Genomic DNA, 18,207 nt, shown 5'->3' with positions numbered 1-18,207 from the left:
GGTGCTTGTTCATTGTTAGAACTTATGTACAGTAATTAAACCAGAGTAGATGACATATCTTATATTTATTGCACTTGTCTACTAAATTAGTGAGCCATGCTAGTCGCAAACCATTGAACTAAATTGGAGAGCATTAGCATTGTAGGCAGTTGGTTCTTGCCCTCCCACCTGCCTTGATCCTTTTTGTTTGGTGTTTCTGTTATTCATTTGGAACTTTTGAATCTAAGAACTTTTTTTCTTTCTGTAACAGAAGCGACATAAGGCAGACAATGCAGTTAACAAAAAGAAAACCATAGGTAAGATACCAGCCTGATCATCTTTTTCAGTAGAAAACCTGAGAATAAGGAATTTTAAACAAGTAGTTAATGGTATTGAGATAAACTGGGGATATGATCTATAAGTACTTTAAATAAATAGCAAAATGATAAACAAATGTGATAACACATGAGTCCTGGCAATTAAGATTTGAATAGGACTGGTGTATTTTAGAATATTAGAAAAGGTTATAATTTTCGGGAACTAAACATATTTTATATCAAAAAAGTCCAAGCATTCATATCCTTGGTTTGTAATTGCTCTCTACTTCTCTCTCTCTAGTTTTTATTGTACTGGCTTCTAGAACATTAGCTATATTATTGTGGGGTTTTGTTTGTTTTGTAAATATTGTAACAGCAGGGTAATTTTTCTTCTTCTGGGTTAAATATGAATAGGTTTAACTTATGTACGTACAACTATATTTATGTGCATACATTAAAACATGTATGGTACATAGGTACATATATTGGGGCTCCATTTTAAGGACTGGTGGTATTACATCTGTATGTGTAAGGGTATGGTATGTTTGAATACTTTGGAATTAATAAGTGGAATTTTAAAAGGAGCCTTTCAGATTTGGGAAAGCTCATTTTGATTATCATCAGTATTAACTAATACATCTTTTTTCTTTTTCAGTGTTAAGAAATGGCATGTGGCATACCATTATGTGGAAAGAGGTAAAAACTATTTTTAAAGAATACCGGAAAGTATTGAAGACCTGTAATTAATTGCTGGTATTGTTTACAGTATAAAGTTTATGTTGACATAGGTCATTTCCATTTAATGTAAGTTTTGTGTTGTGGAGTTTTCTCATGAGGATTACTTAGAACTGATGTATGTTTTTATTCCCTGTGCTTTCTGGACAGTGCTCACTGTGTCAGTAGTTGTGAAATTCACTGTCCCTGATGGATGTTTCTGAAATCTCAAAGCATTTTCTAGCTTCTAAGTTCAAATTAAGAAACATTTTGCTCTGGCTGGTGTGACTCAGTTGGTTGGAGTATTGTTCCATAAACTGGAAGGTCACAGGTTCAACCAGGGCACATGCCTAGGTTGTGGGTTCAGTCCCTGGTGGGATTTGTATGAGAGGCAACCAATTGATGTTTCTCTCCTTTCCCCCTCCCTTTCCCCCTGTCTAAAGTCAATAAGCACGTCCTTGGGTGAGCATAAGAAAGATGAAAAAGAAACACTTTCCCTGGTTTTCCATTCTCTTTACATCAATTCAACTTTTTAAAGGTTTTCTAACTTTTGGGATTCAATAAGTGGTGGGATAGGGGTTGGAAACCATCCTGCTTCAATTCTGAGGCAGGGGTGGTTGGGTACAACCAGTAGTTGATGCTCTTAACTTTACAGTATACAGAATGGCTTGCCTCCATGACCCTGGAGGTATGAAGTCTGCAGGGTTTGGGAACTGTGTAGTTTTTTTTGTTGCTTATATTGATGAACAGAAAATTTAGAAGAATTATTTTGTGCCGTCTGCATTTCTTGTGTCTGATAAAATTAGCTTTTTAAGTGGGTCTCTGTTTTAGCTGGACCTTCTTAGAAGTCACAGATGTTTTTGGGGGATGACTCTCTTTACTCCACTGTTCAAAGCTGGTTTACATGATTTCAAAAGAAAATTACTTGTTAGAAGGGTAACTTAGAAAAATTTCTCTTGCTAAATGTTTAGTAGGCAATGTTTAAAATTGCTGCTATGATCTTTTAATCTGCAAAAATGCCTGTGATACGGTAACTGCTGTCCTCATTTTAGTTTTTGTTTTGTTTTTACTTTATTATCGGAGCCCCTTTATAGTGTTTTATGATAACACCTCAACCTTGGTAGCAATCCAGAAGTCCTGTACTGCAAATATTAATTGACCTCACTCTCATTGGAGGTGGGGCGGTTCTTCATCAAGGGGTTGGAAACTCTTGACATCACAGAGAGTAGAAATGCTGTAGAATGCAAGGATTCCCCTGGCATTTAGGAATGGCCTGTTTCTCTAAGGTTCCTATTGCCAGCCTCCTCCCCAGAAAGGCACTAATACTGGCTGGAGTAGAGAACAATGTGGATTTGGGATGATGACACTGCTTGAAAGAGCAAGAAGTGCAGTGATGATCTCTCTCTGGGCCTAGAGGCTGATGGCCTCGTAAACTCCTCATGCACATTTGGAGGAAAAAAAACCAACAAACACTTGTTACTGTGATTTGCCACATGCTATTTATTTCAATTAAAAATATATTGTTTGTTTATTTTAATGGAACTCTAGGCGTGTACCAGACTGTGTTAGGCATTGGGGATGCAAATAAGTAGCTTGGCCCTACTCTTAAGGAGCTTGTTTTTCCAGTGGTTGTCAGACTTCAGCAGGCAGCCCAATCACCTGGAGGGCTGAGCCCCACCCTCAGAAGTATGGATTCAGTAGTTCCAGGTGGGGCTCTAGAATTTGCATTTTTAACAAGTCCCTAGTGAGGCTGATGCTGCTGGTCTGGGGACCACACCGCAGAACTGCTGGTGGGATGGGAGTGAAAGGCAGCCAAACAGTGTGCAGTGCAGGTGCTGAGCTCTGGGTGGGGGGTGCTTCAGGTGCTCTGGGGACACCGGGGGGGGGGTGTCAGGAAACGCTCCCATTCTGAGATGCTCTAGTGTCCTCTTCAAGGATGAACAGAAGGCAACTAGTTTAAGACAGAGGCCACAGGGTGGAACTCCGAGATGCCTGGGAAAGCCAGGCACATCTGCAGAGCTTCTCAGAATAGGATGAGAATATGGGAGAGGACAGGTGATGAGCGGGCAGTGGTAACAGGTGCCAGAGATGGCAGGCACAGTGGAACTGACTAGCTTGAAGCTTCCCAAAGCAATAACCACTAATCTGAACTGCCAGTACTCAAGTCAGCAATCCCCAGGATATAGCTGAACTGTTGATAAATGCTGAGAGGCAGCTCTGGGGTGGGTCTTGACAACTTTGGTTGACTTTGAGAAGACTTTTGGGTTTATTCTTCAAAATTAAGAAACTGGAGAAATCCTCTGAGGCTAGAGTGAATTCAGGGATCTTGGCGGGGGTGGGGTCCCTTCACCTTAAAATGTCTTGCCCTAGATAGTTTCACCCAGTGAAGGGATAACTGGGTATAAGAACACCAAATAGAACACCAGTTTCAACACTTGGAAGTAGTTTCTCATGTACATGCAATTTCTTAGTACTTTGTTACTGGGAGATAACTGCTTCTTTATTTCAATAATAAAGATGGGAGAAAGCCCTGATTTCCCTTGTCCTCCCATTTTGAATTAAAAAAAATCTACTGATTTTTTTTCTTTTGAAAACGTGGCTAATTTTCCTTTCTAGTTTTTAAAACTAATGCTTCTTCTGATTTTGTTCTATGTAATTAAACTATTCACATAAAATATTTTTACACCTAAAAACCATTTTCAATTTTCATGGGTACTCCTTGCTTTTGTACTGATGCTTTTAAAATAGCTCTGTAGCATTTATTCTTTGACATCTCTTTGTTATGGAAGATACTTTAATTATATGTCTTCCTTTTGCCTTAAAAACAAGTCCTAACTTCAAATGTACAGTGGTTCTGGAATTTAATTTTTACCACCTTGTCCTATGCTGAGCCTGATTCCTCAGGCTCCCTCACACACTTTGATAAGCGACTCACAGCACTTGCAGGACACCTTTTAGTAAACCTTCCTTTTTTAATTGAAAATTAAATGGCCAGGGCTGTTCTCCCAGCTTGCAAGCTCCAGTGGTTCTTCACAGGTATCATGTTATGTGAAATTCTTGATTTCTAAGAGAGTAATAACATGGGTTAGAGTATGAAACCAAAAACTTAGTGCCCATTTTGAGTTTCGAATGATTAGTGTCCTAGGAACGGCCTTTCTTCTTGTGCTGTCCAAGCATTCACCATCCTTTACTTTCACACTCATAGAGCCCATTCACTTTACACTCATGCTGGTAGAAACTAGCACTTACTGCATGCCTGTTTCATGCCAGGTGCATATGTTTACTTCTTTAATCACTGTGTCAACCCTACAAAGTCAATGGTGATTTGTCTCTGTTTTGTAAGTGATGACATGGGAGTTCAGAGAGGTGAAGGGCTTGTCAGGACCCCAGAGCTCGTGTGCTTGTGAAGCTGGGATTTGAGCCCAGGCCCACCTGACTTGAAAGCCCACATTCCATCCAGCCAGGTGCTTATGTGATGTCATTTAAAGGATTTATAGCCACTTGGCCATGGTGCTCATTTTCTTCAGACTAGGGCCTGTTTCCTGGCTTGGAATCTTCTGTCCAGGGGAGTGTTTCCTGTGGTGGTCTCTGACTTTGGCCATAATTATTTTTCTGGCAATTTCTGGAGGCTACATGAATCCTCTCTTTTATGTGGTATATTTCTAGGGGATGTTTTAGGAGGACTGTTCATGGGTGAATTTAGTATTGCCTTTTAATCAGACCACAGGCCAGACCACTCAGTTTTAAATCTGGGTTGCGTAACCTTGATTAAATTATTTTGCTTTGAGCCTCAGTTTTCCCATTTGTAAAATGGGGAGATTTATGTGTTTTAACTCAAGTGGCCTCAATGTAATCCATGAAGTGGGTTCTGTTGGTTTCATTATATAGATGAGGAAATTGAGACACACAGACTTTACAGGACTAGTTAAAGGTTACACATGGCTTGTAAGGAGTATGAACAGCTGGGGGATTGAATTCAGAGCTATGTACTTAACCAGTCTGCCCAACTGCATACAGCTGTGGCACTGCTCCGCAGTTCAAGTTGTGGAATTTGTAAGTGGATGAATAATAGGAAAAAGAGACCTGATCGTCCTGACTCATCTTTCTCCCCTTTCCCTTTCTTTTTTTGTTTCCTTTTCATTCAGCATGGTTGCAAAGAGGCAATAGTACATTTGTTTATTTTGAAAGATTATACTTTTATTCTTGTCAAGGAAAATAATTTGGGCTTCTCCATCTTAAACTTCATGACATAGTTATGTAGTAAATTTTTTTCAAATACTTAACCACCTTTATCACGATTTGTGCTTTCTTTCATGCTTCTCTGTCCTTGCCCCCGGTTTTCTAGGTGACAGTGGGAGACATTGTGAAGGTCGTCAATGGACAGTATCTCCCTGCAGACATGGTCCTGCTATCCTCCAGGTCAGGTGCGCTATAATGCGCACATTTTTTGAAATAAATGTTAATAAACAATAAAATATTAAATGGTGACTGCTGACATCTCAAGCCACCCCTTCCCTTCCACCCTGAGTCACCAGCTTTCTCTCTCTGGCCTATTCTTGCATAACCTGTCATTTGCTCTTTCCTGCCTTAATCCTAAATTTTCTTTGTCCTATTTATTCCCTTGTTCCTTTTGGGGGGGCTTTTTCACATTCATTTTAGTTTCGTGGCTATTTTGGGCTAATCCTCATTGTAGGAAAACATGCAAAAACATTCAAGAGCATTGGAGTGATTTCTCCAGCCACCTTCAGGAGGCAGCATGTCTGAGACATCACATCCAGTCTCCTGGGGTCGGAGGGGGAGGATTCAGCTGACAGTCTCTCCTGCAGAACCCTGTACTAGCTATACAGAGAGCGGCAGTCATTTTCTTAGCATAGCCATGAACTGCAGATGGTGTTTCCTCTTCATTCATCGACATTTTGCTCCCTTTCTGCCCAAGTATTATTGCCATGCTTTCTAGGTAGTTTTGTACTAGAAAGGTATCATCACTAAGTGGCTTTAATATGCAGCACAGTCCCTGACTTCTTTTTGGTTTGATACATAAGATTATATGTCAAAGAACGAGTGACAAAATTACAGTAAGAATAAACTTCTACTCTTGAGTTCGAGATTAAATGACATGAAGTTAAGATGGAAACTTCTTATATTCCTGTTGGGAATCATAGGTGCTCACATTCTATGCATATTCTTTGAGTTGATGACAATGTTTCTTATATTGGATTTGATCACACATGAGATTTTAAACCTTAACATGAATTTTCTGCTCGAGATAAAAGGTTTAAAAATAACCTTGTGCCCCTCGAGGGTTAAAACACTATGTAGGTATTCATGTTTGCACTAAGCACTCATGTTTGGTTACGAAGAAAATCTTAGTACAGTGAGGATCACTTGAGAGTTTGGGGTCAGAGTTTTGGCTGTGGTCCTCAGAAAACCTGGTTAGAATATGAGATTGTTTTTCTGAGCTGACATCTTGTCTTCAGAGTGGTCATTAGTCTGCACTTTGTGTCAAGCAGCCTGCTGACTACATTGTTCCAGTTAGTCTTCACAACAGCCCTTGATATCCTTGTTTTACACAGAGAAAGCAGAGAAGCAGAGACATTGAACAACATGCTGAAGCCATGGAGCTAATAGATGTAGTACCAGGAGATCTTAACTTAGCTGGCGGGTGGCATAGTCCATTCTCTTGGCCACTAACTATGCTGCGTAAACCCAAAGATTGCAAGTAGTAGTATCTGCTCTGCTTAATTTTTATTTTTTGAGTTTTCTGTCCTTAAAATCAGATGTTCTGATTAAAAAGTTGCCTGTAGACAGAGTAAAAAAGAGCAGAGCCATAAAGGCTTGCCTTGATTCCTAAACCCCCATGGCTGTAACTTTCTTCAGAAAATGGGTTTGTACTGGCTGTGCCTGGGGAGGCTCTTTTGGTCAGAGGAGGAGGCCAGGACTCAGACTTTAAGGGTCACCCATACCCACTGGCTAGAACATCATATGTTTTCCCTAACCTGCCCCTCCCCTTCTCATTTACCCTCAGTTATTTCTGTTACATGAAGTCAAGCAGCCATTATATGGGGCCCAGAAGGGCAGATCATTTGTATTGGTGTTGAGCCCCTAAGATGAGTTTGTCTTTCTACTCAATTACTGCTACTAAAGTGGTTCTTTATACAGTTGGCCCTTGAACTACACAGGTTGAAGTATGTGGGTCCACATACATGTGTGTTTCATTCAATAAATACCATTTTCCGTCCATGGTTGGGAGTCTGGGGATGCAGACGGCCAGCTATATGCATTGATCTACAGCCATTTTATATAGGGACTTGAACATCCACGGATTCGTATGGGAGGTCCTGGAACCAATTGCTTGTGGATACCAAAGGACGACTGGGGGTAGTTACATTTATGGGGAGTTAAAAGTTAAGCTTGGAATTTTGACTATGCAACAGGGGTATAGGCTCCCCTAACTCCTTGGGTTGTTCAAGGGTCAACTGTAGCACTATTTCGAAGGGCTGGTCTGCAGAAATAATTTTCTTAATAGAGTCTCTATAAGCTGCACATTTGTGGAGGGACCTTACTAAACTTTGGCTTTTTATTTTTTTCCTCTCTCTCCTTAGTGAACCTCAGGCAATGTGTTATGTTGAAACAGCTAATTTAGATGGGGAGACGAACCTTAAAATACGTCAGGTAAATTTACCTTTTATGACTCATGTTGTCAAGGAGGCCCGAATCCAGTCCCCACATGTACCAATCAGTGCTTTTTCGAGAGGAAAAAAAATTTCTGCCCAAAAGGTTATGTCTTAACCCTAATGGAAGCTATAGGGAGAATGTGCCTTTTATTATGAAAGGAACTCCTTAAGAGTGACGGCAGACCTAAAGAGGTGGGCTTCACCCAAGAAGGGGTCAGGAAAGGTGTCATGCCTTAACTTAGATCTCACTGGGCTCTCTGCCTGCCGGTGCTCCTGGGGAGAGCCCCTGCAGGTTGAACTGCATGGTGGAAGATGCAGCACCTATAGGGAGAGATGAAGTTAGGCAAACAATGGGTACCTCCCTTTCTGTTGTTTTAACTGAGATTCTAATTCTAGAGAATGGTATATTAGATAGAAAATTTACGTCCTTTAAATAAAGCTATTCTGACTATATTTTAAAATTCAAGGATGAAGAATAGTCTTTACTATAATAAACATCTGAAGCATTTGCCACTTATTTTATGCTGCATAAAGTTGAATTTGATAATTCTGTTCACATCTTTCTTTTCTACCTCAAATATTTGATTTAGACAGTTGAGTTACTGTGTGCTAGATATCATACTGTATTAAAGGGGTACTTTATTTATGTTTATGGCCAGTGTTAGAATATAGCTTTAGAATAAATATGCTTTTATATATTCTAAATAAATAAATATGTGTTCTGTTCTGTCAGTGTTAGAATAAATATGATTTCCTGTAAGGTATTTGAATATGCCCTGGTGAATTGTTACTAAACATGGATGCTTCCAGCACATCTTAACTTTCTGCTTCATTGAATTCATTTGAAATTTTTGCATTGGGTTGCTGTCTATAAACAACGCTGCCCTAACATCGATCTTGTGGGTTGATGCCTTGATTTCTTAGCTTCCCCAAATTATTTCATTTTAGAGGATTCATCATTTTCTTTAGATTGATAGTGGGGATGTAGAACATTGTCCTTAAGCTTGGAAGATTGTAATACATTTCCTCTTTTGATTTAACATTTTAGGGTTTGAATCAGACTGCTGATATGCAAACAAGGGAGGCACTGATGAAGTTATCTGGAACTGTGGAGTGTGAAGGGCCCAACCGCCACCTCTATGACTTCACTGGAAACTTGAACTTAGATGGGAAAAGGTATAACTTTCCCTTTTCTTAGTGTTTTTTAAATTTTTAAAAATGGGACTGAGAATTACTAGAGCTTTGGAAAATATTAGTTTTCTAGTTTCATAATATTTCAAAACAGTGAGATTTCTTCATGTTTTGCTTAGATATGAGCTTTTTTAACCACTGTTTCAATCAATTTAAACCTATAAATTCTTTAAATTTAAAGAAAGAACTGAGTTTTATTAAGGAAAAACAGCTAGAGAGTCTGAAATGAGATTCACAGCACTGGCCCGTTCTTTCTGTGTGCACTCCCTGCTGCGAGCAGAGCTGGCTTCGGCTGCATGCTGTTGTCCAGAAAAGCGGAAGGGAGGTTTCTGAGGTGTATAAAAGCTAATGTATTTACTAGAGAAGCTGTTAAGTAGGATTTATTTTTAGAAAGTTAAATGCAAGGAACAACAACCAGTCTTCCTTTAAAATATTCACTGCCCTGTTGTCTATATTCTGTTGTCTTTGTCCTCTTGGCATTGTTTTATTGTTGGAGAGTCATTTTTTTGTCATTATGTTGGGGTGCAGTTTCAACCTCTGCCCGTGTTTAATCTGCATGCTTATCAATGCTCCCCACCTCTATATTTTGAACAGACTCATAGAGAGGGCCCTAATCATGGGAACCAACCTAAAATGACCATGACAACTACATGGGACTGCTCTCTCACGTTTCATTTAGAGTGCAGAGCCATTCCGTAGGCTCCCATTTTGAGTTTCTAAATTATCACTCAGCCTTTTATCTAATCATTGTCACTCTTGACAAATTTGATATTTTATATTTATTGCTATTTTTTCTTATAATGAACTGGAAAATAAACTGGGTTTCCCAATAGAATAAATATCTGGTTATTTTAACAATTTCTTTCTTTGCTTTTATAACTTGATTATAATAGACACAATTCCTTATAACATTTTATAGGAAAACAAAAAAAAATTTTTTTTGTAGTGATGAATGGGTAAGAGAAACTTTTATGGTGGGTCCTTTTTTTTTTCTTTTCCCCTGTAGATGAAGTTAATGGTAACCTTCATTACCCCTGTTCCTCAGTGAAATAGTTAAAATTTGAGTAAAGGAAGCATTTGATTTATTGTGGGTTTATGTTTAAGGGGAAAGCTCATACTCATTTGTCAGACTATCATTGAATATAAATGTTATTTCTTGTTTTTAGCCCTGTTGCCCTTGGGCCTGACCAGATCTTATTAAGAGGTACACAGCTTAGAAATACTCAGTGGGTCTTTGGCATAGTTGTTTACACTGGACACGACACCAAACTCATGCAGGTAAAACATTTCTATGCTGAAAAACAATGCTGATTTTAGTCTTTAAAAATTTTTCTGTTCTGTTTTTATGGCATAGAGAGTAGAAATGTAGATGTTGCATTTAGGAAGTTTGAGTTAGTCTATGAACCTAAGTTTGGAAAGGAAGTGCCTATATTTTGGTTCTTTAGGTAGTTTCTCATAGATTTCTGTTATTATGTCAGATGTTACCTCCTGCTTGAAATATCAATGGTCCTATTTTCCATATTTAGGGGAAGTCAGTTCTAACATATTTTGTCTTCTGGACTTAAGTGATGACTTGTTCCTTCTTTATTTCTCTCTCTGCTTCTGCTCCTTACCCCATTAATTAGGATTTTACAGTAAATTGTCTTAATTAACTGAATTCTAGACAATTTAACATCAGTTATTTTGAACTAGTGTTTATTCTTTATACAAAAAATTAATGAAAATAATTTTGCTCTTTCTTCCTGTTAATATTTTTAATACTATTAGTTGTGAATTTGAAGACCACATTTATATTAGGACATATTTTGCTAGACTATGTTGAGATTCAACATAAATCAGTGTCCCTATGTGTCACTTCTTATATTTCATTGGTATCACTTGGCTATCTTATTTTACTAATGGTAGCTATTAATGTGAATTGGCTTTTCATCTTGTCTGCCTCTTTGTATAATTTCTAAAGCATGTATTTGACTATATTATTAACTTAAAAATGTCTAGTGATCACTGTGCACTATGTCTTCTGCCAGGATGAATGGATGCAATAGTGAAAGGCCCAACCTTACCCTCCCAGAGCCATGTGCACCTAGGCGTAGTAGGGAATTAGGAAATGGAGAGATCATTGTTGTAAGATGTATCGTTACAGTGTGGTCTGGTATTTACAGAAGGGTCAACCAACCCAGGTTTGTGGAGTGTCAGTTGGCTAGCTACTAAGAATGATACTAAGAAGTGCATTTTAGATGTAGAGTTGAAGAAGGGAGGCTGTTGTGTTGGTCTACCCTTGGAGGTCAAATGAGTTAAATACTTGTTAGAACAGATGAAGTGACAGACCCCAGTGTCCACACCAGCTGGGTAATGGAGTTGAGATGGAGAAGGGAGATGGGGAGGATTAGAAGGGTTGAGAAACTCATTGAAGTTGAAGAAGATTGTTAGAGTTGCTGAGTGACAGCTGATCAGTGTGCAGGGTGCTTTTCTTCAAGTTTCTAGGGTAGAGGGTTTATAGAATGGGGAGAGCTGGTGGTGAACAATGGGAGTAGGAAGCTAAAGGTAGAGCTGTTGGAGGCCATTTGATGTTGAGGAGTAAAGGACAGAGAGACTACACCATTTGACGGGTCAGTGCTGTGACTTCGAAGATCGGACCATGGCAAGGCTGGGGTAGTGGTGGATGCCGTAAGCCAATTGCTCCAGTCTTGAGGGATTGAAGGGTCTGAGAGATGGGTGGACTTGCTGAGGGAGGAGGCAGAAGGCAGTGTCGCCAAATGGCATGAATCTTACAAGTGGTTTTTTTAACATGGCATTAGAGGATTAAAATGTCAGCAGTATTACTGGGTCCTACATGTACAGCCAGTAATATTCTCTTGAGATTCTGAGGGATGTGAGTCTTCACTGGAGCACCCTCTGCTTGCAGGGCCTTTAGGAAAGGGTGTCCTCAGCTGGGTAAGTCAGGGGCAGGAGAACGGCTACGGAAAGAGGGTGAGGACGTAGGGAAGTGTTGGTCCTGGAATGGTAGGGCCTGGGTATGGTGGAATGGTCACAGGGAGTGTGTGAGGGTAGGGGATCCAGGCAGCTAAAAAGTGACTGGTTGGTGAATGCTGAGAGGCCACTCTTGGGTGACGATTATTCAGTATATCTGACGTGCCTGATCCACCTTTCCTGCTAAGTCCTCGCCTTCTTGCAGGCACTTGTTAGAAAGTCTTAGGTTTGGTTGTTCTGAGCCTCTTGTATGTGAAGACTACCTTGATAAATAGAGCCCTGCTACCTATTATCTATTTTCTAACTTTCTGAGTCAGTGCCAGCATCCACTGTCGAACACTTTTGGAGCTCTACTAACCACAGATCACTTCTGGTTTTCTATGAAGTGACAAAGAGGTCACAAGGACATAGCTCACATTTGTGCAGGGCCCCAAATCTAGTTTTTAGATTGTATATGTTACAAGTGTTGCCACTTTTCAAGATTCCTGACATACTGGTTGTTTTCTCAGGCTGCCACACTGTTTTTCTACATCATGTATTAGTAATACAGTTTTGTAGCGAAGGTATATGAGATAACTAAGTTACACTTAAAATGATCCCATTATCTCTTCAGTCAGCAAGGTGTGCACTAAGTTACCTTATGAATCTGCATCCCATGAGTGTGATGGGTACCTTTCCTTGCACCCAGGTGTGATAAACATCTTCGCAAGGCCCATGATGTGTTGACTCTGAGTGCAGGATAACGGAAAGCCCCAAAAGTGTCTGGTAGAGCCACTGTGCCTTTGGAGCTGACACAACAAAAAAATGATGGGCTTTCATGAGGAAAATAATATAACACACATAGCTGGAAGCCATTCCTGGTTGGGAAACAACATGTTTTGTCTGTACATGTGCTGCTTGACCACAGAGAGGTAACACAATTGCTTTAGGGCTCTCCTACTTTGCTTTTCAAACTCTCCCTTCAATGCTTTCTATTCTTAAAAGTTCCCTTGCTTCATGTTGAGTGTAGTTACATGTAGAAATATTTCTGTGTCTATTGTTTCTCTTGATTGACTTAGTGGGAAAGAGAGATATTATCACATAATTACAGCAAATACTTAGTGCCCCGTGTACTGTTCTAAGTAGTTTGCTTGTATTAACTCATTTATTCCTCACAATGGCTCTGTGAGGAAAATACTGTTATTTCCATCTTTTCGGTGAGGACACTGAAGCACAGAGTATCTCAGTATGTTGCCAAAGTCACACACCCAGGCAGAGAGAGAGAGCTTTGTTTCAAACCATGGCAGTCTGGTTCCCGAGCCCATGCTCTAATATTCTTTTGACTACTTTCTTAAGAGGAAATGAAATGTGTAAAATTCAGGTCAGATATAAGCTTTTACAGAATACGACATATTGGTTTGTTCCTGTTAAGAGCTGTATTACTCAGAAGTAGCAGTGCTTTCTAAGAATTTTATGAAACTTATGATGCTGGTCAGAATTTCTCATAACAAGCTCATCCTTATATGTTGACCTGGTCAGCAGATGGGAATGAGTAGGAACAGCTCGGCTTTCCACAAAGCACATGTGCTGAAGCCTGAAGTTTTGGGCTCTTGTGCTACAGGAAAGATAACTTTTCCCACCTCTGCTAACTGGCCAGGATTTAACCGCAGGAAAAGATCAAAAGTTCATAAATGAATAAAGTCATAGAAATGAGGTTTATTGTAACTTTTTTTCTGCCTGTGCCTCCACTGAATGTTTATTTAAAGTGATAAAGTCATCTTTAGTTTTAAAAGACTGAGACAGGCAGTCTTGGAACTGGTCTCTTGGCTCTTGACCTGGGTCAGAGGTGATGTGTCATCCTCGTCAACCTTTAGATAGCATTTGATTGATGGTAGGTCAGCTTTTACTAATGGATTTTTATTTAGAGTTTAGAGGAATTTTTAAAAAGCCTGTAAAGAGCAAATAATTTAGAGAGCTAAAGCGAGAGTAAGAAAAGAGTACATAAAGGAAAGTGCTGTTGTGTTGTTAAGATACTTAATGGACTTAGCATTTCAAAATTGCCAGTATGATACTTCCCAACTCCCCTCGCCCATAGAAAACCACAGCTGTAGGGGTAGCATTTTTGGGCTTGGCCATAGAATTCAGATGATTTCAGGGATGTTATGGTATGAGTTTTTCTATGGAACTGAGGATTTGCCTTCTATTTTCATCTTAATTTTATTTTCAAATTGGGACTTTATTTGCATTCTTCTTTTCAGACACATTTTCATCTTAGCTATGTTAATGTTCAGATAAATGGAGAATAGTGGAGAGTGCTGACTTATGTATGGCACAGGGCACCATTTTAATGGCTTTTAGTTCCTTATAAGCTTTCAAATCACCTAATCTTTGCAAATCAGTGTTGCTTCTAAAGAGACAGGCTTTGACTCATGGAAAGAGGCCTGCAGACTTAAGCCCCTGTGCCCATCTCCCCTGTCCACTGTCCACTTTTGGTTTACTGATTTAATCTAGACTCTGCTCACCTCCAGGAGTGGGTTATTACCATCTGTTGTATTAGTATATTAGTCTCCTGTTGCTGCCATATGAATTATACAAATTTAAGCTTGAAACAACATTAAGTTGTTATATTACAGTTCTGTAGGTTGGAATTCTGACATCAGGTGTCTGCAGAGCAGCATTCCTTTCTATAAAACACTCGGGAAGGCTCAAAAGGAGAATCATTCTTGCCTTTTCCAGCCTTTCTAAAGGCTGCCCGAATTCCTTGGCTCAGGACCCCCTTCCTTCATCTTCAAAGCCAACAGTGTTGCATCTCTGTGACCATGCTTCTGCAGGTACATCTCCTGGCCAAGGACCCATGTGATTAAATTGGGTCCACTTGGGTAATACAATGTAATCCCTCCAATCAAGGTCCTTAATTTAATCACACCTGCAAAGTCCCTTTTATCATATAAAGTAACATGTTCATAGCATCCAGGTATTAGGATATAGCTATCATTGGAGGGGTGGGGTCATTATGATGCCCACCACAATTACCTTCAGGAAACTTTTAATAAAATGACTTTCAGTGCATAACTGTCTAGTGCAAACAGTTTTATTGACTTTTGCACTGCTGACAAGATAAAGTCCCAAATTTTCTACCTAATGTGTAGTACGCCTTGAATTCAGCTTTAATGAGCATTTTTAAACTCACTTCCCTGCAGTAACCTCTGTTCTAGCTGGGCTAGTTTCCCCACCAGCGGTAAGAAATCCGGCCATGCACGTTTATAGATGTTAGATTGTCTTTCTGCTTTTGTTTTACCTTCCTGTTTGCATTCTGTTTATGATTTGGGACTCCATTCAGATTTCTTCTGGCCACTAGAGCTTTCCTGACTTTTCTTGTTTGTTTCTTGTTAGGTTTTCCAAATGAATTATTTGTCCATCCATTTATTTTGACACTTGCTGATGTTCTACTTTGCATTATTGATGTGTATGTGTTCGTATGTCTTTTTTTCTCAACAAATGTGTACTTTCCAAATCTATCTTTGTATATTAATTGTAAAGCTAATTATTACTTTGAAGATTCTCTCTAGATTTTTAGGATATAGAATCTTTCAGTTTCTCTTGAATTAGAAACATTCTGATTTCTTTTAAATTGGACTTTAATGATTTAGAACCTGTTGTGTTCTAAGATAATTCAAATAGCTAATTTTATACTAAATTGTAATAATAAGAATTACAGGTTGAATCAAGTATAGTTAAAATGTGTTCTTTAACATGGTGGAATGTGTCTTCTGTCATCTTTATTTAAAACTAGCTGGTGATTCGGGAATATGGTACACTTTTTAATTTCATTGGTTATTTGGCAAAGATAGTCTTTTATTTTTAGTTGTTGAATTTAGGTAACTTACCTTTTCTTCTCCCCACTCCTTGCCCCTGAGTCTGTGTGATCCTTAATAATTTTAAATGCTGTTGTACAGAATTCCACCAAAGCTCCTCTTAAGAGATCGAATGTTGAGAAAGTGACCAATGTGCAGATCCTGGTGTTGTTTGGCATCCTCTTGGTCATGGCCTTGGTGAGCTCAGCAGGGGCCCTGTACTGGAATGGATCTCAAGGTGGAAAGAACTGGTACATCAAGAAGATGGGTAAGTATCTGGGTGGGTTGCTTGCTAAAGTAGTACAAAACACTTTCAGAAAATCCTTCTATGTATGGTTTATGTGTGGTGGACATCCTGTGTTTCTCTGCTCTTTGGCTACTCTGTATAATGCCAACCTTTCAAGGAGAATTGAAAGATTAGGAGTCATGTGATGAAGTAAAGATAGACATATTTGGGGATTGTTTTATATTCCAATGATTATTTTTAAAGTTATTTTCTTAGTGGTTGGTCTAGGGATTACAATATATGTCTTAATTTATAAGCATCTGCTTCAGAGTAATAATAATTTAATTTTGGTGCAATATAGAAAATTTCCTTTAATATAGATCCATATTCTCCCCTGCTTTATGATATTTTTGTCATATATTGCATCTCTCTAGGAACTTAACAATAGTGTTGTAATTATTGATTTATACACTCTTATGCCCTTTAAAAAAGCAAAAAGCAAAAAAAAAGTAAGCTTAAAAAGTTGTTTTATATTAACCTACTTACTCCATTTCTTCCTGTGGATTTGAGTTTCCAGCTTATGTCATTTCTTTGCTTCATGTGGCTTCATTCTATCCTCACTCATTTTTGTTCTCATATATATTACATCTGTATATAAGTCTAATAATATAATTTTATAATGATTTTCTTGTCATTGTTTATTTTAAATCCGAAAGAAAGGGTTGAAATATGTACTTATATTGTCCTTTATAAGTACCTATATAATCACCTTTATTGCTGCACTTTGTTTATTTTTGTGGATTTAATTACTGCCCATGTCTCTCCCTTTCCTGGTGGGGAATTTTCTTTAGTATTTATTACAAAGCAGTTTAGGTAGCAAAAAATTTGCTCAGTTTTTATCTTGGAATGTCTTAATTTCATCTTTGTTTTTGAAGGGTTGTTTTGCTGATACTTGGAGAACATTAAGCTAACTGAAATAAGCTAGTCAGAGGAAGAAAAATACATGATATCACTCATATGTGAAATCTAATGAACAAACTGAAATTACAGGGATAATGGGGACAGACTCATAGATGGATAGGATGACAGCTAGTGGTGGGGAGGTGAGGGGGTGGAGGAACTGAGCAAAAAGGAAAAAGGACTCATGAACATGGATAACAATGTGGTGATAGCTGGGGGTGGGAAGTATAAATAATAATGAAAAAATACAATAAAGATGAAAATAAAATAAAATTGACAACATCTAAATAAAAAAAGATACAGAATTTGCATAAAATCCTTGGTTGACATTTTCTTCCTTTCATTAGTTTGAATATGCTCTCCCACTGCCTTCAGGCCTCCATTGTACTGATGGGAAGTCAGCTGTTAATCTTACTGAGTTTTTCTCTTGTCTGTGAGTCATTTTTCTATTGCCATTTTCAAAATTGTCTTTGGTTTTCAATAATTTTGAGTTTATTCTCTTTGGAATTCGTTGATATTTTTGGATATGTTTATTCATATTTTTCATCAAATTTGGGACATTTTCAGCTATTATTTGTTGTTTCTGCCATATTCTTACTTGCCTTTCCTTGTACTCCCATTATTTACATGTTAGTTCACTGATGTGTCCTAACAGGTTTTTGAGGCTCTGTTAATTTTACTTCATTTATTTTTTCTTTTTTATGTAGGATAATCTTTATTGATTGGTATTCAAGTTTTTCTGCTCTGTTTTCTGCTGGCTCAAATCTGTTGAACTCCAGTAGTGATTTTTTAAAAAATTTAAATTATTGTACCTTTCAATTACAGAATTTCCATTTGTTGTTTTCTTTTTAAACTTATATTTATTTATATTCTCTAATTAATCAGTCACTGTGACCATACATTTAAAAATTTTTTAAAACAGTTTCCTTTAGCTTTTTCAATATATTTATAACAACTGGTTTGAAGTCTTTGGTCTATCATTTGAGCTACTACCCTCAAAGGCAGTTTCCACTCTTGCCTTTTTCCTTTTTTTCCCATTGTTGTTGTTGAAAACTGGGTATTTTAGATATTCTATTGCAGTAACTGTGGATTCTGTTTTTCTCTTCCTCCTGGAGCCTGTTTTGTTGTTGTTGTTTTTTCTATTTGTTTAGTGATTAGTCTGGACTCATTCTGTGAAATTGTTTTATTCTGCAGTGTATAGCCTGTGATATTACTGCTCAGTTTTATTTCCATTATTCTACCTTTTAATTCTTTTAAAAGGTATGGTTTAAGGTATATAGTTATTTTTAGTACACCTGACCCTTGAACAATGTAGGGACTAGGGGTGCTCACCCCCATCACAG

General features: G+C 38.3%; 1 protein-coding gene across 1 annotated transcript in view; it reads left to right on the top strand.

Annotated features, from left to right (window-relative positions):
• The window catches only part of ATP8A2 (ATPase phospholipid transporting 8A2), a 523,880-nt gene that overhangs the window by 64,917 nt on the left and 440,756 nt on the right, over positions 1 to 18,207 (top strand). Inside the window, exons 4-10 of the mRNA XM_054577153.1 lie at positions 251 to 296; positions 952 to 992; positions 5,356 to 5,429; positions 7,613 to 7,682; positions 8,733 to 8,860; positions 10,042 to 10,153; positions 15,781 to 15,946. Of these exons, the coding sequence (XP_054433128.1) occupies positions 251 to 296; positions 952 to 992; positions 5,356 to 5,429; positions 7,613 to 7,682; positions 8,733 to 8,860; positions 10,042 to 10,153; positions 15,781 to 15,946 (637 nt within the window). The remainder of the gene's footprint in view (positions 1 to 250; positions 297 to 951; positions 993 to 5,355; positions 5,430 to 7,612; positions 7,683 to 8,732; positions 8,861 to 10,041; positions 10,154 to 15,780; positions 15,947 to 18,207) is intronic.

This window comes from Pteronotus mesoamericanus, unplaced genomic scaffold (assembly GCF_021234165.1).
Source record: "Pteronotus mesoamericanus isolate MK-2021 breed Mesoamerican mustached bat unplaced genomic scaffold, CSHL_Meso_final contig_41, whole genome shotgun sequence".
Lineage (NCBI taxonomy): Eukaryota > Metazoa > Chordata > Mammalia > Chiroptera > Mormoopidae > Pteronotus > Pteronotus mesoamericanus.
Note: the sequence above shows the minus strand (reverse complement) of the source record. Positions and strands in the feature narration are given on the sequence as shown.